This window comes from Taeniopygia guttata, chromosome 4, assembly GCF_048771995.1.
Source record: "Taeniopygia guttata chromosome 4, bTaeGut7.mat, whole genome shotgun sequence".
In the NCBI taxonomy this organism is placed as follows: Eukaryota; Metazoa; Chordata; class Aves; order Passeriformes; family Estrildidae; genus Taeniopygia; species Taeniopygia guttata.
In genome coordinates, this window is record NC_133028.1 from 9,443,679 (window position 1) to 9,465,068 (window position 21,390).

Below are 21,390 nucleotides of genomic sequence, written 5' to 3' on the forward strand. Positions count from 1 at the left end.
TTCTAAGCATCTCGCAGCCTTTTTTTAACTCGTTGAATAATCCTTTTAGGTTGCCCATAAAGCAGGTGAAATGCTTCTGCTGCAGTCCTAAGGCAGAACACAGGCTGCATAAATAGCATCTAAATTACTAGGAATACAAAATACACATACAGTAATACATACCTACAAAGGCAAATTCATACTGACAGGACTGCAGTGTGTGCTTATCAGCAGCAAAACATCTCGGGGAAAAAAAAAAGTGGCTTTATATTGAAATCTTGTATATATTTCTCTCTGTATAAACACTTAAATACTATTTTTTGCATGTTCTAAAGCCCAGATGCAAGCTCCTTTTTAATGAGCCTGCCTGCTTAAACATTTATTAGCTTAGAGATGTATAGTTTTCATAAAGCTGGCTGATTCTTTTTGCAGAATATCTTTGCAAAAAAAAAAGCTTTTTTTTTTTTTTTTTTTTTTTTTTTTGTGTACATGGCCTCAGTCCTTGCAACCTCCTAGAGAGTCTGTCAAGGCACAACTTAAAAGCTCGTTCAGGCGACCATGGCCCCCTGCTAGCAGATTGTCTGCCTAAAAGGTAAGGGAAAGCTAAAAAAGAAGTAGAAACTTAAAAGTAGCTTCTCAAAGGCTGCATAGATCTTTTTTTTTTGTTAAACCTAAAGTGTTTAAAAGCTTTAATATTGATGGCCTGTCAACTTTGTCCTGATTCTTTGGCTTTCAGTTAAAAGGTTTTTGTTGTTGTAGCTTATGCAGTTGCTCTGTTGCTATGGAAACGTGACATCAAAATGACGTTTCTCTGTTTAAAAGCTTTTAACTAAATTCCTGCCTGTCAGATGTAGGCCCCATTTTGTGCACTCAAGCTTCAAGCTGTTGCAAAAAGGTTTCATATGTTCTGTTGTCATTCAAATTCTTTATCCACATATGCATGTCTTGCACTACAAAAAACCTCAACTAAAAACTCAATCTATATTAAGTGTCCTCTTTTAAAACCCTTTTAGGTCAGTCAGCAATGGCTGCAGCAGAAATTCCCAGTTACATTGTCTCTTCTCAGACTGAGAAACACAGGAGGGCCAGAAACTGGACTGATGCAGAAATGAGAGGTTTAATGCTGGTTTGGGAAGAATTTTTTGATGAGCTGAAACAAACTAAAAGGAATGCCAAAGTTTATGAGAAAATGGCTAACAAACTCTTTGAAATGACTGGAGAAATTCGCCACGGAGAGGAAATAAAGATAAAAATTACAAATATGACATTCCAGTACAGGTAAGCTTCAGTTAATTCTTTTTATTTTAAGAGATTTTAGCAGGGACGGCGCAGTGATTTTTGTCTTTCAGAAAGAAGTCTCCTAGAGGAAATCTGTCGATAAAAGATTTAAAGATTGTTCATATCGCTTTTAAAATTCTCTCTTGCCAATGCTGTTACGTCATTGTTAATTTGTCCCCCCCATTTCATGTCAAACTCTGGGACAACTTTGTTTCTTTAAAATTAGCTGGCACTGTTATGATGCAGAGGGATGGAAATGTATTTAATGGGGAAAAGAGATTTTTTTTTCTTCCTTATTTTTTTTTTTTTTCTCTTTGCTGAGGGGACTGATTGTGTTAGCTTGGCAGCCAATTCCTTGCAGTGAAACTCCTGCAGTTTCAAGTGGCCACTGAGGATCGGAATTGCAAGGCAAAGTTAAAAAAAAAAAAAAAAAGGCAAACTAGAACAGAATAATGTTTGGGGGGTGGGGGGGCTGATGCTCCTCGATTTTGGTCTCGTGAGTTGAAGGGTTACACTTCACGGGGCCAAGAATAATTGAATGTCTTATTACTGAGTGACACACATTGCTATAATTATAAGCAGCAGCAGTGAAAGAACTATTATATCTGCAGAGAGAATCAATGTGCACCGTCAATACTGCTCCAAAGGAGTCGGGGGGAGGGCGGAGGTGTCTATGAGGGGATGATAAAGAACAGGCAAGCAGTCAGGAGGGGAAGTTGGCTTCAGAAAATATGAGGCATTTGTGGATTTGTTGTTTGCAGGGAGAAAAATAATTAGAACTTAACAGAAATATTTCAATTTTCTTTTTTATCTTTTTTTTTTTTTTTTTTTAATTCTTATCTCTGCAAGGCACAAACTGCCTCATACTGGAAATCCTGAGTGGTGATTTGAGCTAGGTGCTTGTAATGCAAGAAAATCAAATATGTGACTCTTTTATTTAATCTCTCCTCAAAGCTCATATTAATAATAAAAAAGGTTATTACAGCAGGCAACCATGTTAAAACTGCTCGCTTTTCTGTAAGGCACCCTTACTGTATTTAATGCAGAGACTGCTCATCAAATAGAAAACTAGGGAAAATCCTGTAAACCCCTTAACTTTGAATGTCCTTCTACATTTCTATGATCCACAAGCATAATGTTTAACATCATTTGCCGTAATATTAAACCTGATGTTTTGTGGCAAATCCCAACGTCTCCAAACCGTTTTACCAACCCTTCTGTAATCCCTACAGTTTTCTTCACCCAGACTGTAGATGAGAAAGCTGGAAGTAAGAGAAATTTTTGTCCAGCATCACCCAGCAATTCACACTCAGATGCAGATTTAGGAGCCGGGAGTTGCTGGCTACCAGGCTTTTGCTTAGTCTGCTAAATCTGCAGTCCTCCCTGCTGGGAATTGCAGCTCGGCACTGAGATTTTACAGGTGTCTGTGGCAGCAACACTGCCGATAGTTAAGTGCCGTAATTGCCAAGTGGAATAGGTTATTTCTGTCAGGTTATTTCTTTCCTTTGTTCTAAATTTACAGTGTTGTCATCAATCAGAGAGTCTCAGTTTTTTTTTTTTAATTAATGTTTTTACTTTAAAGTTGTGCTGGGGGAAGGGAAGAAATAAAATCACTCGCATGCATTCACTGTGTGTGAGAGAGAAACCGCACTTTTAAGAAATATCCTTCTATTTCTGTGAACTTCTAAGATTGCTTCTGTTGCATGTTGACAATCTGCTTTTCTATTTTGCAGTGCATGGCAGCTCCCTGCTTATTGATGGAGATGCTAATTTAGGAGAGTTAAAAACTGCCTTGTGCTGTCACAGAGCTATTTCATTTTGTGCTCTGGAACATAACATGCATCTTCTTATTGTTTGTTCACATGCCTGTGTGCTTTGCTGGCAAGGTGAGGTGGTATGGAGAACAGGAACAACCAGAAACTGTTCTCACAATTTCTAGTTTTCTGGGTACTTTTTGGTGGTGTGTAGGGTAGGGAAGGTTGTGGTGAAACTGTAAATGATGTGAGTGGCCACCGACTGCTGGCGTTGCTGTGAGGCAGCCGAGTTTTAAGTTTGGGTGCCTGCAGGACACTTGAGGAAGATGCTTTACATCACTGCATTTCTGAGCATCATTGCTCCCCTGTGGCACAAACTGGAAAAGGAGGTCCTGAAAGTGGGAAAATGCTCTATTTTGGGATAATACTTTGTAAATATTACATTGGGTTAGTGAGTGTGACATGGGAGAATGTAGTAGTGGGAGTGGGGGTGGGGGTGTTCTGCACCTAGGAGCTTATTTCTGCTCCCACTTCAGGATCCTGTACTTCTTTAGGCAACTCTGAGCAGTGCTGCAGAGGTGGAGTGGCCTCTGCTCTTCCTTTAACAGAAGTTAAACTGCATTAAAATATTTAATCAGATAATATTATTTACCTAAGTGTCACAATTTCATAAAAGAACATAAAATCCCTGTCCTACAAATTACTACACATACATATATGGATGAATACTTATACGTGATTTTTTTCAATAAAAGGAAAAAGCAGTACTTTAATATTTCTATTAGTCTTTTTAACCAAGTTCAGTTTTAAAAGTGCTGTCACTGGCATGTCTTATCCTGGGACATCTGTTGAAACAGATATTAATGATCAGAAGCATATTAAGTGAAATAGAAAGCAGTGAACATGTTTCTAATGGTGCTCTCCAGTTTGAGGATCCCATGGCATTCTAAGAGGCAGTTCAGTAAATATTGTTTTCTTTATTCTGCTTAGTGCAAGCCATTTGTTATGAGTAGAGGGTGTCCAAGTCAGGCAAACATATGCATAAGTAGGGAAGGAGTGTTTCTTGGCCAATAATTGTTGCAGTTGCTGCAGCAAGTACAGCCTGCATGGGTGTGTACAGTGGCAGGGGGCTCAGAAGGGGCTCCCACCCCAGGTATTCCCCCTGGTTCTGGATGTGTTTGGATCCCCTGTGGGATCTTGTGCTTCCAGGTAAAGTTACTTCAGGTGTAGCTCAGTGTGCATGAGCATCTCTCACATAAGCAATTTTAGGGTGATCAGATCCCATTCCTCCACATCTGAGGTGAAAACATTATTCAGGTGTTAAAATACCAAACAGAAATCTATTTTATCTCATTATTTCCTCCTTGAATTCTCATGTTTATTTCTGCCTGCCCTATTTTTCAACAAGGTGACAAGCGAGTGAGGAGATGTTTAGAGAGCAGTTAGGCTGAGATGTGAAAAGCTTTCTTTATTAAGAGAAGTGGAAAAGTTTGTGAATACTAAAGGAGTTTTAGAGGTGCATAAAAATAAGCACTATTTTTCAGAATATAAAGCAGATATTTTTTTGCCATAATACAAGAAGTTATGTATAAGAATTGCAAGACAAGAAATGTAAAACTAGATAAACTCATATCAATCTGTATCGCACTGCATAATAAGCACGTGGAACTCATTGCCACCGAAAATCACTGACACTAAGAGAGCAGCAGGTTGTTTTAGTAATATTATTATTTTTACTAAAGATTAGATTTATTAAATAAGAAAACAGATGTTGTTTGTCTTCCAATTAGGTAGAGATATGAAAGACAGTGGATTTCAGGATATTGATGTTTCAGGCTGTTGATGGAAAAATAATCATGTGTTTTTATGGGTGAATGTGCCCTCAAAAGCTGTCTGTCAAAATCATTCTTGAAGTATTCAGCACTGACCTTTGTCAGAAGAGAGTGAGACCATAGACTGAGTTGGCAGTGGTTCCTGTATTCCTCTGCATTACTGTAGTCCAAGTGCATTTGGAGGAAACTAATCAGGGAAAAATATACCATGACCTGAAGTCATTCTTACTGGAGTCTCAGTATATTAAGGGATCATTTCATCCACTGTGGAAAATGACTGGGTGGAAAATTCTGCACAGCACCATAGGTGGAAGGAAAATTCTTTCTGCAGGTGTATTTGAGTAAAGTTCTGCTTTTAGGGATTGCTGTAAAATCTGAAATATCTGCTGTGGATAGATCAGCCACCAGGTTTTTAATGTTCTGCTTCAAAGACACGTGTATGGTGAGCTGCATGAACCTCCCCATTTATCCATCCTGGGAGAAGGAAGGGCTGAGTCAAGCTTCCTGGAATTCAAAGTTAAGCTTTCACATGTGCTGGTCATCAAAAGTTTTCCTGAGATTAGCATGCCAGCTCTTGAGTTTTAGCATCCCTTAGAGTCTGTGCCCAGTTCTTTGTGTTGTGCAGCCTACTCAGGGCTATCAGCTCGAGTGAACCTGTGATTATTCCTTCTAAAAGAAAGCCCTGTCCTGTCACTGCTAATGTGCTGATCTCCCTGTGTCACAGTGCTCTGTGACTGCTGCTATAATATTGCCACTGACACAACACTTACAAAAGGAAGCAGGTTATGCACAGCTTGCACACTGGTCCACAGTTTTGACTGATTCCTTCTGATATTTAAAAATAAGAACTGTGTGAATGCAAATTTATTATTTTCAAAAACATCACCCTCCCCAAAGCCTAGAAAACAGGATGCAGCTGTTGCTCTTTGATTTGAATCACAGTCAATTAATGTTAATGATTGGTAAATTTGAATCAGTCTCATGATTTGAATGAAAGAGTAGTCTAATTTTTTATTTTCATGTGTACATGATAGCAATTAAACATTTTTGCTTGTGTAATCCATTGCTATACTCTATGACATTACACAACTGGAAAATTTGACCTCTGTTACAGCAAATGATAAAATATGAGTGCAGCCAAATTACTGCAAAAAGTGGAATTTGAATACTTTACTATCTTTGTCTTTATTTCAATAATTTATGGCAGATGCACAACTTAGTATTGTACTTTCATCATCCTTCTTTTCCTCACCATTGATTGGTTCACAAACAGTTGCTATTTATTATTTATTTTGAAAGCTTTTCCTAGAAACCCCAGGAGATGGATCTTGTATCCATTCCTTAAGGCAAACAGTAATATCAAATGCTGCAATAATAATAAAAAAGCAATACTGCTTTGAGCAAAGTCTAAAAAAATGAAGCAAGTTATAGATTGCTTGCTTTTTGCTGACTAAATAATGATGATTTTCAACGAAACTAAACCTCTTTAGAACATAATATTGTGATAGGTTTTTTTTAGAAGGTGAATTAATAGGCACAGGGAATAAAGTCTGAAAAAAGGTCAACAGCAGCACAAATGAGACAACTCAACAGTTGTCTCAGTCTGCTCAGTGGAGCATTTTGACAGTGGGATCTCAAAGTCCCTTAATTTATTCACTTCTCTGGAATAAGACAAGCAATCACCTTTCAAATTAACTCAGTTGGCAAGCTTTGGGTATTTGTCCACTGGAAATCTGACTTTGATCCCTGAGATTTTGGAGAGAGTTCTCAGTTGCCTCTGCTCTCAGCTGGATTTTAATAGAGCCTCATGAAACAGCAACAGGTCCAGATAAACTCAGTGTGAATTTATTTTGTAAGCTTTGCTGACTTTCTCGCTTACCTCTGTTTCTTACCTCATTTTTCCTGCCTGGCTTGCTCCCTCAGGCAGTGATGTGCCCAATTTCAAAGTGTTAATCTTTGGCTCATCTTGTTCTGTCATTTCTGGACTGTTGCATTCCAGCCTTCCTATTGTCCTGTTTCTTTTAACATCCTCATGTTTCATTAAAACAAACAAAATCCCAATTCTATCTCTTGGAAGCAACTAAGGTTGCTGTGATGAGTTATGGTAATGGCCGTAAATTAATCTCTGCTTTAGACTCCAGTTTTTCAAGGGTTACATTTACCTCAATGCAGGCAAAAGCTCTCAACTCTCTAACTAGGTTTTCTGGACTTCTGGCAGTTGTAGAAGAAATATTTAAAAGTCAGTAAATCCTGGAACTCAATGTTAGTATTACAAAGATAGCTAATCTGTTTGTTTTTACCAGAAACCATCTGCACTATTGCAGTGAAAGTTCTCCCTATTTACCTCCACCTGCAGTATTTCCACTTCTCTTCTAAAGGACTGACACTCCCTTTCCCCTTATCTTCTCATCTCTTTCCCTGTTTTATCCTTTTTTTCTGTGTGTCTGAGCCAGTCTCCATACAGGTAGATGATTGCTGCTGGTGCTGCTTTTAAGCTAGCACAGTTCTCTTGTCTACCTCCTGGTAGTGATCCTTTTTATTTAGCTCAGAGCTATGGTAAGCAGTCAGAAGTAGAATTAGTATCCATTCAATGCATTGAGAGCCAGAGAAATACCTGCATTTATATAACTGCAACTCTACAGCTCTGTGAGCAGACAATAAACAGCAACTCTTCCTTCAAAATTGGCATAGTCCTGTAAAAAAAGGGGGTCTGGGTACACAGCTGAGCTCAAATAGCAACAAAAAGGTACCAACCTACTCAGGCAAAATATCTACTCCTGGAAACTTCCCATTGAATCATAGAATGGTTCAGGTTGGAAGGGAGCATTAAGGACCATCTCTTTCCAGCCTCCTCCCATGGGCAGGGACACCTTCCCTAAACCAGATTGCTCAAAGCCCCATCCAGTGTTCAAGCTGGCCTTGAACACTGCCAGGATGCAGCAACCACAGCTGCCCTGGGCAACCTGTTTCAGTGGCCCACCATCAGATTACATTGTCTTCCTTTTAGTTAGTCTGAATCTACAATAAGGTCTTCCCAGAACCTTCTCTTCTCCAGGCTGAACAATCCTGTCTCTCTCAGCCTGTCTCCATGGCAGAGCTGCTCTGAGGATTTCTGTAGCCTGCCAGTGGGGTCTCAGGAGACTCCAGGGGTCCCAGAGGGGCAGAATCCTCTCCCTCAACCTGCTGGCCATGCTGCTTTTGCTGCAGCCCAGGATAATGGTTGGCTTTGTGGGCTACAAGCACATTGTCAGCTCATGTCCAGCCTCTCATTGACCAGCACCCCCTGTGGGACTGCCCTCAATCTCTTCATCCCCCAGACTCTAGTTATATGTGGATTGCCCCAAAATTCACCACAGGGTGATTTAATGGAAGCAGATGCAAGTCAGGAGGCTGAGAATACTTGGGATCTGTATTTCAGCCTTCACTGCCCAGACGTCTCAGTCGGGTGTGCCTGCAGCAGAGTTATCAGAAATGGCAGCAATAGAAAAGGGCTGAGTCAGGAATCATCTCTGAAAGTTTGTGAAGATTGAGGGAGGTCTCTAGGGACCATAAAAAGGCTGTTGAATCTTCAGAAAGGCAGGAACAGGAATTAAGAGTTCTTCCCTTCAATTCCTTAGAAGATCATTGAGCAAGAGGTTTTGGAAGCAATTTCCAGTCACAGAAAGGAGAAGGTGGTGACTGAGAATACCCAGAATGGATTTACCAGCAGTGAATCACATCTGCCTGACCTGCTTGCTTTCTTTTTTAAAAAACTGGATCTGTGGATGAGGGTAGAGTAAAATATTGTCTAGCTTGACAGTACAAACCATTTTGACACAGTCTCCAAGAGCATCCTAGTGTCCTAGCTGGGATGTTACACTGCAGATGGAAGGACTACCAGCTGGCTAGAAAAGTATCTGGGTATGGTAGCTATTAATGGTTTGTATTCTGCCTAGAGGCTCATTCCCAGTGGAGGACTGCAGGTGTTTTGTACTGGGACATGCCCTGATTATACCAATCCAAAGGCAGAGGTGGAGTGCAGGTTCACTGCACTGGGGGCTGCAGTCTGCAGCTGTGGGGGCAGGACAGGCAGGACTGCCACTCAGAGGGACCTGGACAGGTTGAGAAATGGGCTGACAGGGACCCCATCAAATTCAGCAAGGGCAGATGCAAAGTCCTTCTCCTGGGATGGCCAAATGCAGGACCAGGAGGGGACTCTGCAGCTCTGCTGATGGGGACCTGGGGCTCCTGGCTGACATTGGGCTGAGCACAAACCTGCTCCCAGAGCAGCCAGCAGAGTATCAGCTCTAAGCTTGTCCTGCCCTTTTTGGCACAATGCTTTGCAGTCCTAAAGGCTCAAACCACATCCCATGAAGTCCTAATGCAGCTGCTGGGCTTGGCAGTGGCCTGGCTGAGATGTGGTCACCCCTGGCTTTTGTCACCTCTCCCATGGGGATGACTGACCATGGTGAATGCGCTGCATAATTGCAATTCAGTTTAAAGCCTCATAGCTTGAGAACATTGAGGGTTTCAACACAGGCAAACAAACATGGATGTAATCTTGGCTACTAGCTTATAGTGGCATAATTGATCTGTTTTTCATGCAAATAGCCTCAACAATTGAACTAAAAATAATCAATATTAATTGATGGTTGTTGTCAGGCCTGTGTTTAGCTGTTTTCTGTCTGTGCTGGATGGGTATGCATGTAGGCTGTGCTTGATATTCTCTGACTATGAAATCGCAGCAGTAGGTTGTGAAATATGTATGAAATTAAAATTTTGAATGCATAGAGGGCATAAAAGTATGGATGGCTGTGAGGCTCTGCTTTGCAGGACTATGATGTGCATTTCTAAATAGCTGGAAAAGCTCATCAGACCTTGCAAGGACAAGGAGAAAAGAATCCTTAAATGGCTTTAAAATCTAAGCAAATCTTACTGCCTTCTTTTCTCACTAGTGGATTTCCCCTTACTCCAGGCTGACAGCATTTTAAAAGGAAGAACTTCAAGTTCTCACTTTTAAGTTTGGCACCATTGTTTTCATGTTTACATGTAATTTAATTCTACCCCTTGCAAGACTGGTGTGGGCAGGATGGATTCTGAGAAGGAAAAACCTGAAAGGCTTCAAGAAAAAAAGGGTGGGCCAGGTGTCCAGGAATAGGTGATTTTTTTGTTTCTTTGGTTGGTTTTTTAAATTAATTTTTTTTCTGCAAATGCAAACCTCTAGCTGTGAGAATCAGATTTGGTTCCGCTTTTTTGTTAATTTGAATGAAATCTGGTTTATGAAAATGGGGCATTTGTCATTGGTCTTGCCTTTCCTGTTGTGTTCCCTTCCTGTATTTTCATTTAGAGTAACAAGTTCCGAACTGGGAGAGGCAAATGAAAAGAAAATTTGGGACTCTAGTTGGGTTCTGGAATTTCTTTTAAATGTATAGGACATCTATATACCTCAATTTTATACTTCTCAGTAAAAGAAAATAAAATAACAGTGGGTAACTACTGGGGTAGCAGTGAACTTGTCTGAGGATTGAATAATAAATTTAATAATAATCTCACGTGAAAGACAGAGTCATGGTTTATAGTCCACTGTAATGTAATGTTGTTGTGTATGCTGTTTCTAATGCATTATTAACTGCTTCAGGAGTTTTTGTGGGGTGTTTTTTTTTTTTTTTTTTTTTTTTTTCTTTGTAAATTAATGAAACTATGAAACTCTGTACTCCCTACCATGATCTTTATTCTGTAACAAATGAACAGACGTCTGTATCTCATGGTTGTTACAAGGTTATTTACCAAGGCATTTCAGAGCTTTTAGGCCATATTAGAAAAAGGATATGCATTATATTTATAGCCCCTTGTATTCATATTATAGAAAATAAATATTCATTCTTCAAAGCATGAAAGCACAGGGCTGCCCTCAGTTTAGTAAAGGCTGTGGTGTTTTGCCCAGTCCGGTTGTCAGGGACTGCTGTCAGATTGGTTAGTTGGGTATTCTTCAAAGGGAAGAAAATTATTCAACCACCAACACAGTCCTGTTTCCATTAGAAGCTGCAATGTTCTTTATCTGTATTGAATTTCATTTGGGGTCTACATGCAACTTTTTATAACAGGTCAAACCTAGGAAAAGAACCTGAAAGGCTTCACTGGAAGTTAAAAAAGAAAAGTGTCTAATTTTATTCTCTTTAAAAGCATTCAGTTTGACTCCTAAATGTGACCAGAACAAATGTTTTGAGATATATCTGTATGAAAAGTACTGTTTGTAGGAAAACAAGCTTTAATGTTGTGTGCCTTTTCTTACAGGAAATTAAAATGCATGACTGACAGTGAAACTGTGGCACCTGACTGGCCTTACTACAAAACCATTGATAGGATCTTATCCAAAGTGACAGACCACAGCGATGTGAAAATGCATGAAAATCAGCAGCCAGGTCCTTCTACGTCACAGACAGAGGCCTCTCAATCTCCATCAGCCAAGTCCACTCCTCTGTATTTGCCATATAACCAGTTTACATATGAAGGAAGGGAAGAATGCTTTGAAGATGAACATTCAGAGAGCTCATCAAGCTTGCTTTCTTACAAGCTGAGGTAGCATCTATTTTTCCCTCTTTTTAGTATTTTGCAGAATGAACTGAATTTGCTGTGTAAAGGGAACACCCTCATGCATTTTTCTGTAACAGCTCTTGTATTTTTTCTGTAAATCACAAATGAGATCTGTTCCCCAATCTCAGTCACTTTGCTGAATTAGGGCATTTTCTTTATTCCTTTATGAAAGACTGAAGGGAGTAGGAGAACTGGGCAAAAAGTTGTATATTATTGCCAAAACTCAGTATGCATGTCACGGCTCACATCAGGGAGAGTGTTCATAAAAGGAGTACGGGCATGTTCAACAGAGTCCTGCGGTGCAATCAGAGATATAACATACTGCTTAGATGATTTTTGGCTTGTTCTAGTTTTGCTTTTGATATGAGTTTGAAATTTCTCTGGCTTCAATTATTATGAAAATGGTGAAAAGATGCAAAATAAATTTTTCTGTGAACACTGAAAAGCTGCTCATGCAGTTCGAAAGTACATTGCATCATTTTAAATATAATTGAGAATGTAATTTTTTAAAAAAGTAAATGCTAGTTTGAGGTTTGAGATGCAAACATGTGATTCTTTTTTTTTTTTTTTTTTTTTTTTTTGGATATGATTGGAGTTCTCTGGAAGGCAGCATTTTAGCAAAAGGCGGTGTTATACACTTGATACAAATTTCAGACTTTACTGGTCTCATTTTTCATCCAGAGTGGTGTGAAATAAGAGCTGATTACAGTTTCCTGGCAGGAAAAAAGTTGATCCTAGAGATCCTTATCATGAGTCTGTGAGGCTTTAACCGTAACAGTAAAATAACCTGTCAGTCATGCAACTGTAAAGATGTTGAGCTGGAAGAAGAACCAACCCAGCAAGTTCAAATTTTTGTTTCCAGACCCACTCTTGGATGAATAAAACAAAGTTAAATTCATTCCATCATTCAAGCAGATAATCCTTGAGTAACTGATTATTTTAAAAAACTTTTTTTTTGGCAATGAATATTTACTAGGGTGCATAACTTTTGAGCTATAGCAACCTTTTTGTTCACAAGGAACAATTTTTTTTTTCATCCTAGTCCATTGTAAGTAGTTGATATTCCTGATACACAAACTTGCTTGACTTTAGGATTTGCAAACCCCACAGTCACATTTCTGATGCAATAACTTTATTCCCAATTGGATTTGCAATAACATTATTTAATATTTAATTAGGAGGTCACACTTCCACAAACATTGTGGAGTTTATTCAGTCGACTACTTGATAACATCAGGCTTTTTAAAAATATTGGATGGTAAGTTTTTTCAGTTTAGGGACAACCTCAGGACAGCACAGATTTTGTACCATAAGAGAGGACCAGGCTTCACTACAGAACATAGATATTCCTCACAGAGATCAAGTTCATCAACCCCAAACCCACTCCTGCTGTGCCCACAGTTTGCAGTGGACCCTCACTCTCATGTAGGTGCTTTTATTTACAGCTAAAATTGACTTAAATCAGTCACTAAATTATAAGCTCTGGAAAATTTAGGCTGTGATACATTTTAGCCAGCTTCAGGTTCACTGGTTTGTTTATTTATTTGTAACTTTATCCAAGGAAATACCCTAACCTGTTCTAGTAAAAAATATTTTAACTTTACTTGGCTAAATTTAGAAGCTGCATCTCATTTAAATCTAGCCCCTAGTGGCACAGGCTGAATTTTGTGCAATAGAATATTGTGCGTATCATTTAACAGCAAGAAATTTACACAGTCACAAGTTAAAATACAGTTCCCCTGTTTTAAAAGAAAAGGAGAAGTTGAGCAGTAGATACCACATGAGAGATCAGTGTAACATTACAGGTGAGTGTCGTGATTGGATTAAAAATTAGAAAGCACTTGTGATAATGGGGCATGTGTCTGCAAGGAGAAAAAGTGTTATTCCAATAGTCCTAGGGGGTTTGAAAAGCTTGTCCAGCTTTGACCTGTTTTATTTAGGCTGATGAATGAGAGCAGAGTAGGGAGCCCTTTCTTGGCCAGAAGAAAATACAGGGTGTGCTAGTGATACCACACGGGTTAAAATCACTTAGAGCTGCCATGGTTAGACAAGGAAGTTAATTATTTTAGAGTTACTAATGGAAAAATATTAACTGAGGAAGCAATTTATAGCTTAAGCAATTAGTGTCTCATCCTGTATTTGAAAAACACTTTGAAATAGGCAACAAGACAGAAAAGAAGTAGCATAAAAAATTTGGGTCCATCTTGGCTATTTTATCAATGCCTTTGCCTCTGAACAGTAGACAATTGAGCCAACAGATTCAAAAAAAGAACAAAAGACAATTCTGGGAATTGAAATCAAAAGAATGTTTTAGGTCCTCAATTTCCCTATTTTGAAAAATACACACTCATGTCTGTATGAAAATACAGATGTCTTTTGCAGCTATATATTTTACAATTTACATTATGGAATTTTTTCTTCAGTAATAAAAATCCTAATGTTATGGCAACAATTGATAGGGAAGAAAACTTTCCAACAGTAGTTCTTTCTAAATAACTTTTAAACTTCTGAAAACTTTTCTGTTATTCCTTTAAACTCTCCAACACAGCTTTAGAGTGTCAGCTTTGTGTTTTCCACAGTATCTTTGAACATAGCAGGAGTCTACTTGGCTATATAAATCATAGCTCAAAAAAAATCAATTGAATGTTTAGCTTTCATGATAGCAAAAAATGTCAAGTTTTATACTTCAACCAGTACATACATATTGTCAAGCTAAAAACAGTTGAAATGGGTTTTCATTCTGTTTGAAACACTTTGAGTTTGGGACCTTCTTACAAAACCCAAATTTTGCTGGTTAGTGATAATACAATTGATGTGAGATTAAATTAATTTTTGTTTCAAGTGTGTAGATGTGGAAAACATTTGGAATCCCTTTAAAGGGGTGCCTGTAATTGCTTAGTATTGTTCTAACACTGTTCTAACATTGTTATACAGTACAAAACATCTGACGGTAATAGAATTATTCTATTATGGTCATAAAATATAATGCAATGTGGTGGAGTCTTGTACTGCAGCTTAAACTTTTAAAATCCAAATTCCTGACACCACTATAAATGACTTTTTTATTTAATTGAAAACAGTGGTTTTTCACCCTGTGGATTAATTTATGGTCTTTGTTTTCATAGTAAAATAATGAGAGAACATAATTATACAGGCTGTGAATGTAGTTCAGACATTATGTGTTCTGCCATTTCTATTGTACTGAAAATGGGGGTGAAAGAGTTACTTTCATAGATTGAAAGACCACAATAAAACCACTGTGTTATTTAGTCTGACTTCTTGTTGGATACCATTTGAATTTGGTCATTTTTTATGTGGAGCCCAGAAATGTTGAGGAGAGGGTTCTGCGACACCCTTCCCTCAGCAGGGCACTTCTGCACTCAGGAGCCCCCTGTCTCTGCTGTCCTCCACTGCTTTGTTTCTATGATTTGTTTGACTCTGGGAAATACTAAATGTCTGGTCTAGAACTGATAAATTCAGAAGGTGGAGAATTCACTCTTCCCTTCATTCTCGTGATAAGCAAACCCTTGTTTAAACAAGTCCCTTGTTTCGGATGTGAATTTAGTGAATGAAACTTCCAGATGTTACTTCTGCTTACCTTTCTTTTCAGTATATTGGAGAACTTTCAATATTTTTTGCTTTCTGGCAAGGACATTGTGTGCCATGATTTTACTGCCTTTGGTATTTTTTAAATTTTTAAATGTAGATGAATTAATTTGGTACAGAAAATTTACACAGGAAGAAAAAGTAACAATTGGTAACATGAACTAGCCAAGATATGGATTAAAAGAAGTGTATTAAAACTTGGCAATGATGCTAATTTGGGAAATAATATCTTTGGCAAAGACTTTACTATTTCTAAAATTATGCTACAGCTATTTAAATCTGAATGGGCATCATCTACATAGAAGTTTGAGCTTTAGGCTATGTGCATTATGTAGTGCATCTTAACTCATTATGCAGACTTGTTATCCTAGCAATGTGCTTTGCCCAGGTTCCAAGCCATTTGTGGTTCTTTTCTGTGCTTTACTTCAAGGATGAGTCTCATTAATTCCTGAATGCATTTGAATGATTGAATGAGCCTAGCTTACCAAGAGATCCAGGTTGCTTCATCCCCAATCCTTATGCTCTGAAGATCTTTATATAATCTCTAATATTAATATTGTTTATATCTAGACCATTGTTAATTTTTTAAATCAAGGCATGAATTATGGAGGTCTGCTGGGATTTGTATGGAGCTAAAAAAATCCAAACCAGTGAGAAACAGCTTTTAGGTGTTAAAAGCTATAAATTCCAAGAACTGATGGCAAGGAGACCTGTTTGCCATGAAGTAGTCAGAAATGAGGAATTGTTGTTAGGGTTTTATGAAGATAATGTGTTTTGATAAACAGAGAACTCTTTGTGTTCAACCCCTACTTTATTAATTATTCACATGTGTCCCTGAAACAAGCTGTATTGGATAAGTGTAAGCAATCAATCAAGGAAATTTTAATTGAATAATGAATTAAATTGGAATTAGGTAGGCAAACAGCAAATGCATTTGAGACTTGCCTAATATGTTGCCTGATTGTATCTGGAGGTTTTGCTTTGTTCCCCCTCATGTCCATTACACACAGTCATTTCTGCTCAGTCTCCTAGATGAGATGGAACAATTTTTTTCCCTTGGTTTTCTTCCTTGAAACCCTGCCTGTCTGTTTTAGAGCAGAGCAGGGAAACAGCTTTGTGAGGTTCTGTTTGGAATACAGTCCCAGAGCCAGAGCCCTTCCACATTTGGCTCATGTGGTCAGAGGAATACCAATGCCAATCTCTTGTATACTCTGCTGTAGGCACTGGAAGCCCAGCAGAAGAGTACCAGCAGATTGTATTTGAGGTCCTTACTTCTCCAGACCCTCCTTTCCTGAGATTTCCCTCAAAATCTGCCTTCAGAGACTAGGCTTGACAAAGAGGGAGGTGCTTCTTGAACAGCTTGTGGATGCTGTCAGGATCTGCTGCACTCCTGTTGTCATAGAGGTGTTGCCTGCACAGGAACACAACATGGAGAACAGGCAACAGGAACTGATTGATGCTACAGCCATCATCAGTTGTTTATTCTTGTGCTTGTACATTGGCAAAAGAGACATGCTCCTAGCTGGAACTCTTTGAGGATAGTGGTGCTGCTTGGGTTGCTTGGTGCTGAACCCATATTCCTATCTCTGCTTCCCTCTTGAATTTATTATAAAAAATTATTGCCAGAGAGGGGTCTCTGACATGCTGCCCAGGACACCTAGAACTTCTCAAGAAAGATTCCTCAAAATCTGAGGAAACACTTCATTATTCAAATAACTAATCACTGGATGGGCATCACAGGACATTTTACATTTTTTCATGTTGCAAGTGCTCTTTGCTTGTAAATTAGATTATTTAGAGCCTTGTTTAGTAGAGCCCTTCTCAAGAGCTCCCTTTCAGCAGCTATTCTGCAAGAGGAGAGGATTTTAAGTGCCCATTCCTCACTGTGAACTTGTGAGTGACAATAAAACCCTTTCAGTGTCAGTCAGTGGAGAGAAAAGGAAATTTGGACCATCACCAAAGCTAGGGCTTTCTGAAAATTTCTGAAATAAGTATTTATTTTCAATGAAGGCTAATTACCAAGCTGTGTTTGTTACTGTAAACAAATGTAGGGAGTACTTGGGTGACCTTGAAGAATTCTCAGGTCATTACTTTTGGAAGCACTTCTCTGTGCTAAAACACAGCTTTGAGCTAGCACTCTTCAGTGAGTACTTTTCTAGTTATTAGCAGACTGCAGATACTGCTGACACAGTGAAAATTTGCTGCTCCTTTCTCTCTGGAGCTGTGCAAGGCACTTACTGTCTTGAATGTATGGTTTCAGGTGTTACAGTTCTTTGATGGATTTAACTGAAAAAGAGGTAAAATCCCTTACAGACTCTAGGAAAACACTTCAAAGATTCTTTTCTCTTAAAAATAAGGCTTATTTTAGATCTTTCAATCTAAATCACTCCATCTTGGATTTTTATGGGTTTTTTTTTTTTGCAATGGTTCAATTGGAATTAAAACCCGGTGGCTACTGTTACCAAGAAAGACACACAATGCTCAGTGCACCTCAGTACCATTGACAAGCCTCAGATTTTCTCTCTCATTCCTTATTAAGGACCATTCTCACCAGTGCTTACATTGACAACACACAAGCCCTCTTGTGGAGTGAGTTCGTACTGGTTTCAAGACAAGAGGTCTTACCACAGCTACTTTCTAACACTGTATGGTGAATAGAGATTCATCAAGTTTCCAACATTTAAATCTTCTGTGAAGACAAGTTTAAATTCAAAAGGTGACTTTGGCTAAAATAATGTCACCATTTCAGAAAGTTTTTTTCTCTGCCTGCCAGAAAGCACACATTCTTTGTGAACATGGCTACAATGATGGGAACCTTGGAATAACAGATTCAGTGCTGCCCTTAGACTGCTGCAGATCTTTTCCACTAGCTTGACCTCTTTGAGGACCACATTTGAAGTAATTATGGCCTTTAGAGTTAAGAGAGACAAACAGAATTTAGTGTTAGCCAAGCCCCATTCTCACAGGACTGTGAGACTGATAATTTCAGTGATCTGCAGTAAGCTTGCCCCACAATTTGAGCAGACCCACAGTTTGAGCAGAGCAGCATGTATTTATTTTAGTCACATTTATTTGATGCCCCAAATCAAATATGCTATATAGAAACTGCAAAACTGAGTTTATTGTATACCTTCCAAAGTAGATAGTACCTCACCCTTTTTGGGTCACTGCACTCTTAAATGTCAAGGGGCTTGTGTCTTTTTCTTATATTTGCATTAAGCCTTTCAGGTGCTAAGGATTGTTTATCTCTCCTGCTGACAGATCTGAATGTCAGAGTTGCTGCTGCACAAAGCCTGTCAAGTAGGATAAGAACATGAATCAAATTATGATACAAATCTGTCACAGCTGAGTGACCTCACCCCTACTACCCTTCTTCACATTTATAAAAACACATTCTTCAAGGGTTGAAGTTATCCTTATTCAAGAATGTCTTAAAATCTGCAGCATGTTGACATGGCATTCTAGTCACAACTGTACTATCTCATTATTGCATTTCACCTAGAAAGGATTACTGCATTTGGCAGAACACAACTGAGATTGCTGTTTGTGTCAAGGGACTTCAAGACACATCATCAGATATCTTTGATGTTGGGGACTGCAGTCTGGAGTTACAAAAAGTGTAAATGAAGACATGGTCTCTCACTTAAAGTTAGGAAAGGAGTTATCCAGCTCCAACAGGAGGTTTCTCAGATGTGTAGTACACACACATGTGCCTTCTACTGGCCTTTCTTCCTCTTTCACAGTTTAGCATGATACCTTCTTAGGCTGCAGGTTAAGACACACAGATCTGTGTGTGTGCTCTCACTTGTATGCCACATGGGCTGGTTTTGACTGTGTTGTTCTGTCACCCCAAGTTAGAACAGCCAGGTGACCTTTATACCTTGAGAGCACTGTCTTTATTGCCATGTTTATCTCTCTTCCAGAACCCAGTATGATAAAGCATAGAGGAAATTCTTAAAATATTCCCCAGTTTCCGCATGGCAGCTCTGCATATTTCAGACGAGGATGTCCATTGCCCTTCTCTGGACACACTCCAGCCCTCAATGTTTTTCTTGTCATGAGGGGCCCAAAAATGGGCACAGGACTGGAGGTGTGGCCTCACCAGTGCTGAGTGCAGGGTGACAGTCACTGTCCTGGTCCTGCTGGCCATGCTATTGCTGATCCAGGCCAGGTGCCACTGGCCTTCATGGCCACCTGGGCACACCTGGTTCATGTTCAGCCACTCTCAACTAGAACCCCCAGGTATTTTTCTGTTTTTTCAGACTTTTCTAAGGTTTTGTGGTGGAATATAAAAAAAAGTATGGTCAGTGCCGCTGCTGTGTCTTGGTACAAGGGTAAATTCTGAGATTCCTATTCTGGAGTGGGATCAGCCTTACTGATGCAATGCTGTAAAAAACAAGCTGTAAGATATTACTACATGTAACCATGCAGCACTTTCTCTGGATTGAGATGGTTATTGCAGCTTTAAAATTGGAGTTTCAATGGCCAGATAAGCCAAATGTCTATCCTAGTACAGCATATAAATTCAATGTGTAAGACATGTCAAGATTAAAAAACAACAACAAAAAAAAAGCCTGGTATTCTTCAGGGAAAATTCTTGCTAAAAACAATGAGATGTGAAACCTTTTTTTTTTTTTTTTTTTTTTACGATCTGTAACACTATGCAATAATACATTAAATATTTATGTTTTGGCACAAACTTGAGAGGGAATTTGTTGGAGAACACAGGGGTTTAAAAATATTACTATGTTGTAGCTTGGCCAAGGATATGCTATCGAATTTTGGGTTCTTTCTTTTTATAAATATGACTCTAATTTCTAACAAATATTCAATTTCAGAGCTGAAGAAAGACCAGTTAAGAAAAGAAAAATGCAAAACTGCAGTTTCCAAAAGAAGAAGCTAAAATTAATGGAAGCCATGTTGGAAGAACAAAAGAAGTTGAGTAGAGCTATGGAAGAAACCTGTAGAGAAGTGCGCAGGATCCTGGATCAGCAGAACATCATTCAAGTTCAAAGCTTACAGTTACAGGAGAGAATGATGAATCTACTGGAGAAAATGATCTCCAAGTCTAATGTGTAGCTTCCTTTGTGAATGCCTCTGAGATTACTATTGCTATTATAGATAACCATTTATTGCACACCATACGTGTGTCTGTTGCCCTTTTCCCAGGTTTTCCATGGAAATTAAAACCCTAGTGTAATCCTAGTTCAGCAAAGAAAACATAATGCAGGGCGAGAGCTATCCAGTATGATAAAATTAGTGCAATATATGCCTAAGTCGAATTATTTTTATACAGAAAGGTTAAGGGATAAATTGCTCGGGGAACTGAAGTACTATTTATGCCTAAGTCAGGTATTGTTTTGCAAACAGTGGTGTTGTATATTGCTTCACATCAAGGACTGCAGCTTAATCTGTTTTAGGAGAATGAAATAGTGCATTTCTAAACATGGCTATTGCACCTTGAAATTGCTGATGATTAAACCCTGTTTTGAAACATATGCCTGATTGTATAAGTGACCTATGGTTCTTGTGAAGAGCTAGTTGGGACCATGAGATACATAATTTTAAACTCCATGCCTGATATGAATAGTACTCTAAAGTATGAGGGTAAAAATAGTCTATTCAAATACTTTTTTTGATATAAAAACAAATGCCCAATACCACCTTCCTATATACTGAATACTAAAATGTATAGAAGATACTTGAAGTTGCTTTTGATATTAAACGTTTAAATTTTTTTCATTATTAACTGGAATCTGTTGACTTAACAAACAACCAGCAATGAAAACTTTCATTTATTCTCTATCACAAAAGAAAAGTATTGTACTGTGTGTATATACATATATATAATGTCTATCAAATGAAATAAAGAAAAAGAAGAAACATACTGCTTGTTGCTGGGCAGACAGTTTGCTTTGGGACAGCAGAGGATCCAGGGAGTGATACCGCAGTGAGAGGCTCCCGGTGGCTGCGGGCAGGGGAAGATCCGCGCTGCTGATGCCCGGGCGGACAGGGATGCACCACACGAGGGAGCCGCAGGCACGGAGGATGGTACCAGGGAGCTGAGATGGAGCACCAGCTCCTCCATGAAACGTGGCATTTAAATAATCTCTCACTTAAATTCGAAAATTGGCCGGCAGAATTGCCTATATGCCTTTTCCTTTTGTGTTCTCTTAAAAAAAAAACATATTTCTGCCTGTTTAACTGCATAGGCAAGAGCAAAGTTTGGATTCCAATATAGAAACTTAAGAATTACTACAAAGAACTCAGGCCATTTCCATTCTCACTATCGAATAATGTCCACTCTTAAAACTTTGTCTTTGAAGGCGATTGCATTCTCCTATATAATTTAATGTGTTGTTGCTTAA

The 21,390-nt window shown here is 38.8% G+C and overlaps 1 protein-coding gene across 2 annotated transcripts; it reads left to right on the forward strand.

Moving 5' to 3' along the window:
- Window positions 1-440: 440 nt before the first annotated feature.
- MSANTD1 (Myb/SANT DNA binding domain containing 1) lies at window positions 441-20,909 on the forward strand. 2 transcript variants are annotated; one of them, XM_030270632.4, is made up of 4 exons: window positions 441-571; window positions 993-1,257; window positions 11,117-11,401; window positions 19,861-20,909. In XM_030270632.4, exons 2-4 carry the CDS (start codon window positions 1,004-1,006, stop codon window positions 20,099-20,101), a joined length of 780 nt encoding a protein of 259 aa, XP_030126492.1. In that variant the 5' UTR covers window positions 441-571; window positions 993-1,003; the 3' UTR covers window positions 20,102-20,909. The 2 variants fall into 2 exon arrangements, with proteins under 2 accessions (XP_030126492.1, XP_030126490.1); XM_030270630.4 differs by lacking the exon at window positions 441-571 and adding an exon at window positions 755-874.
- Window positions 20,910-21,390: the final 481 nt, after the last annotated feature.

Excerpts from the sequence above, each read along its gene's own strand:
- MSANTD1 (XM_030270632.4), top strand. The coding sequence starts at position 1,004 with ATGGCTGCAGCAGAAATTCCCAGTTACATTGTCTCTTCTCAGACTGAG. Across the intron at positions 1,258-11,116 it reads AATATGACATTCCAGTACAG|GAAATTAAAATGCATGACTG; the intron begins GTAAGCTTCAGT and ends CTTTTCTTACAG. Across the intron at positions 11,402-19,860 it reads TTGCTTTCTTACAAGCTGAG|AGCTGAAGAAAGACCAGTTA; the intron begins GTAGCATCTATT and ends ATTCAATTTCAG.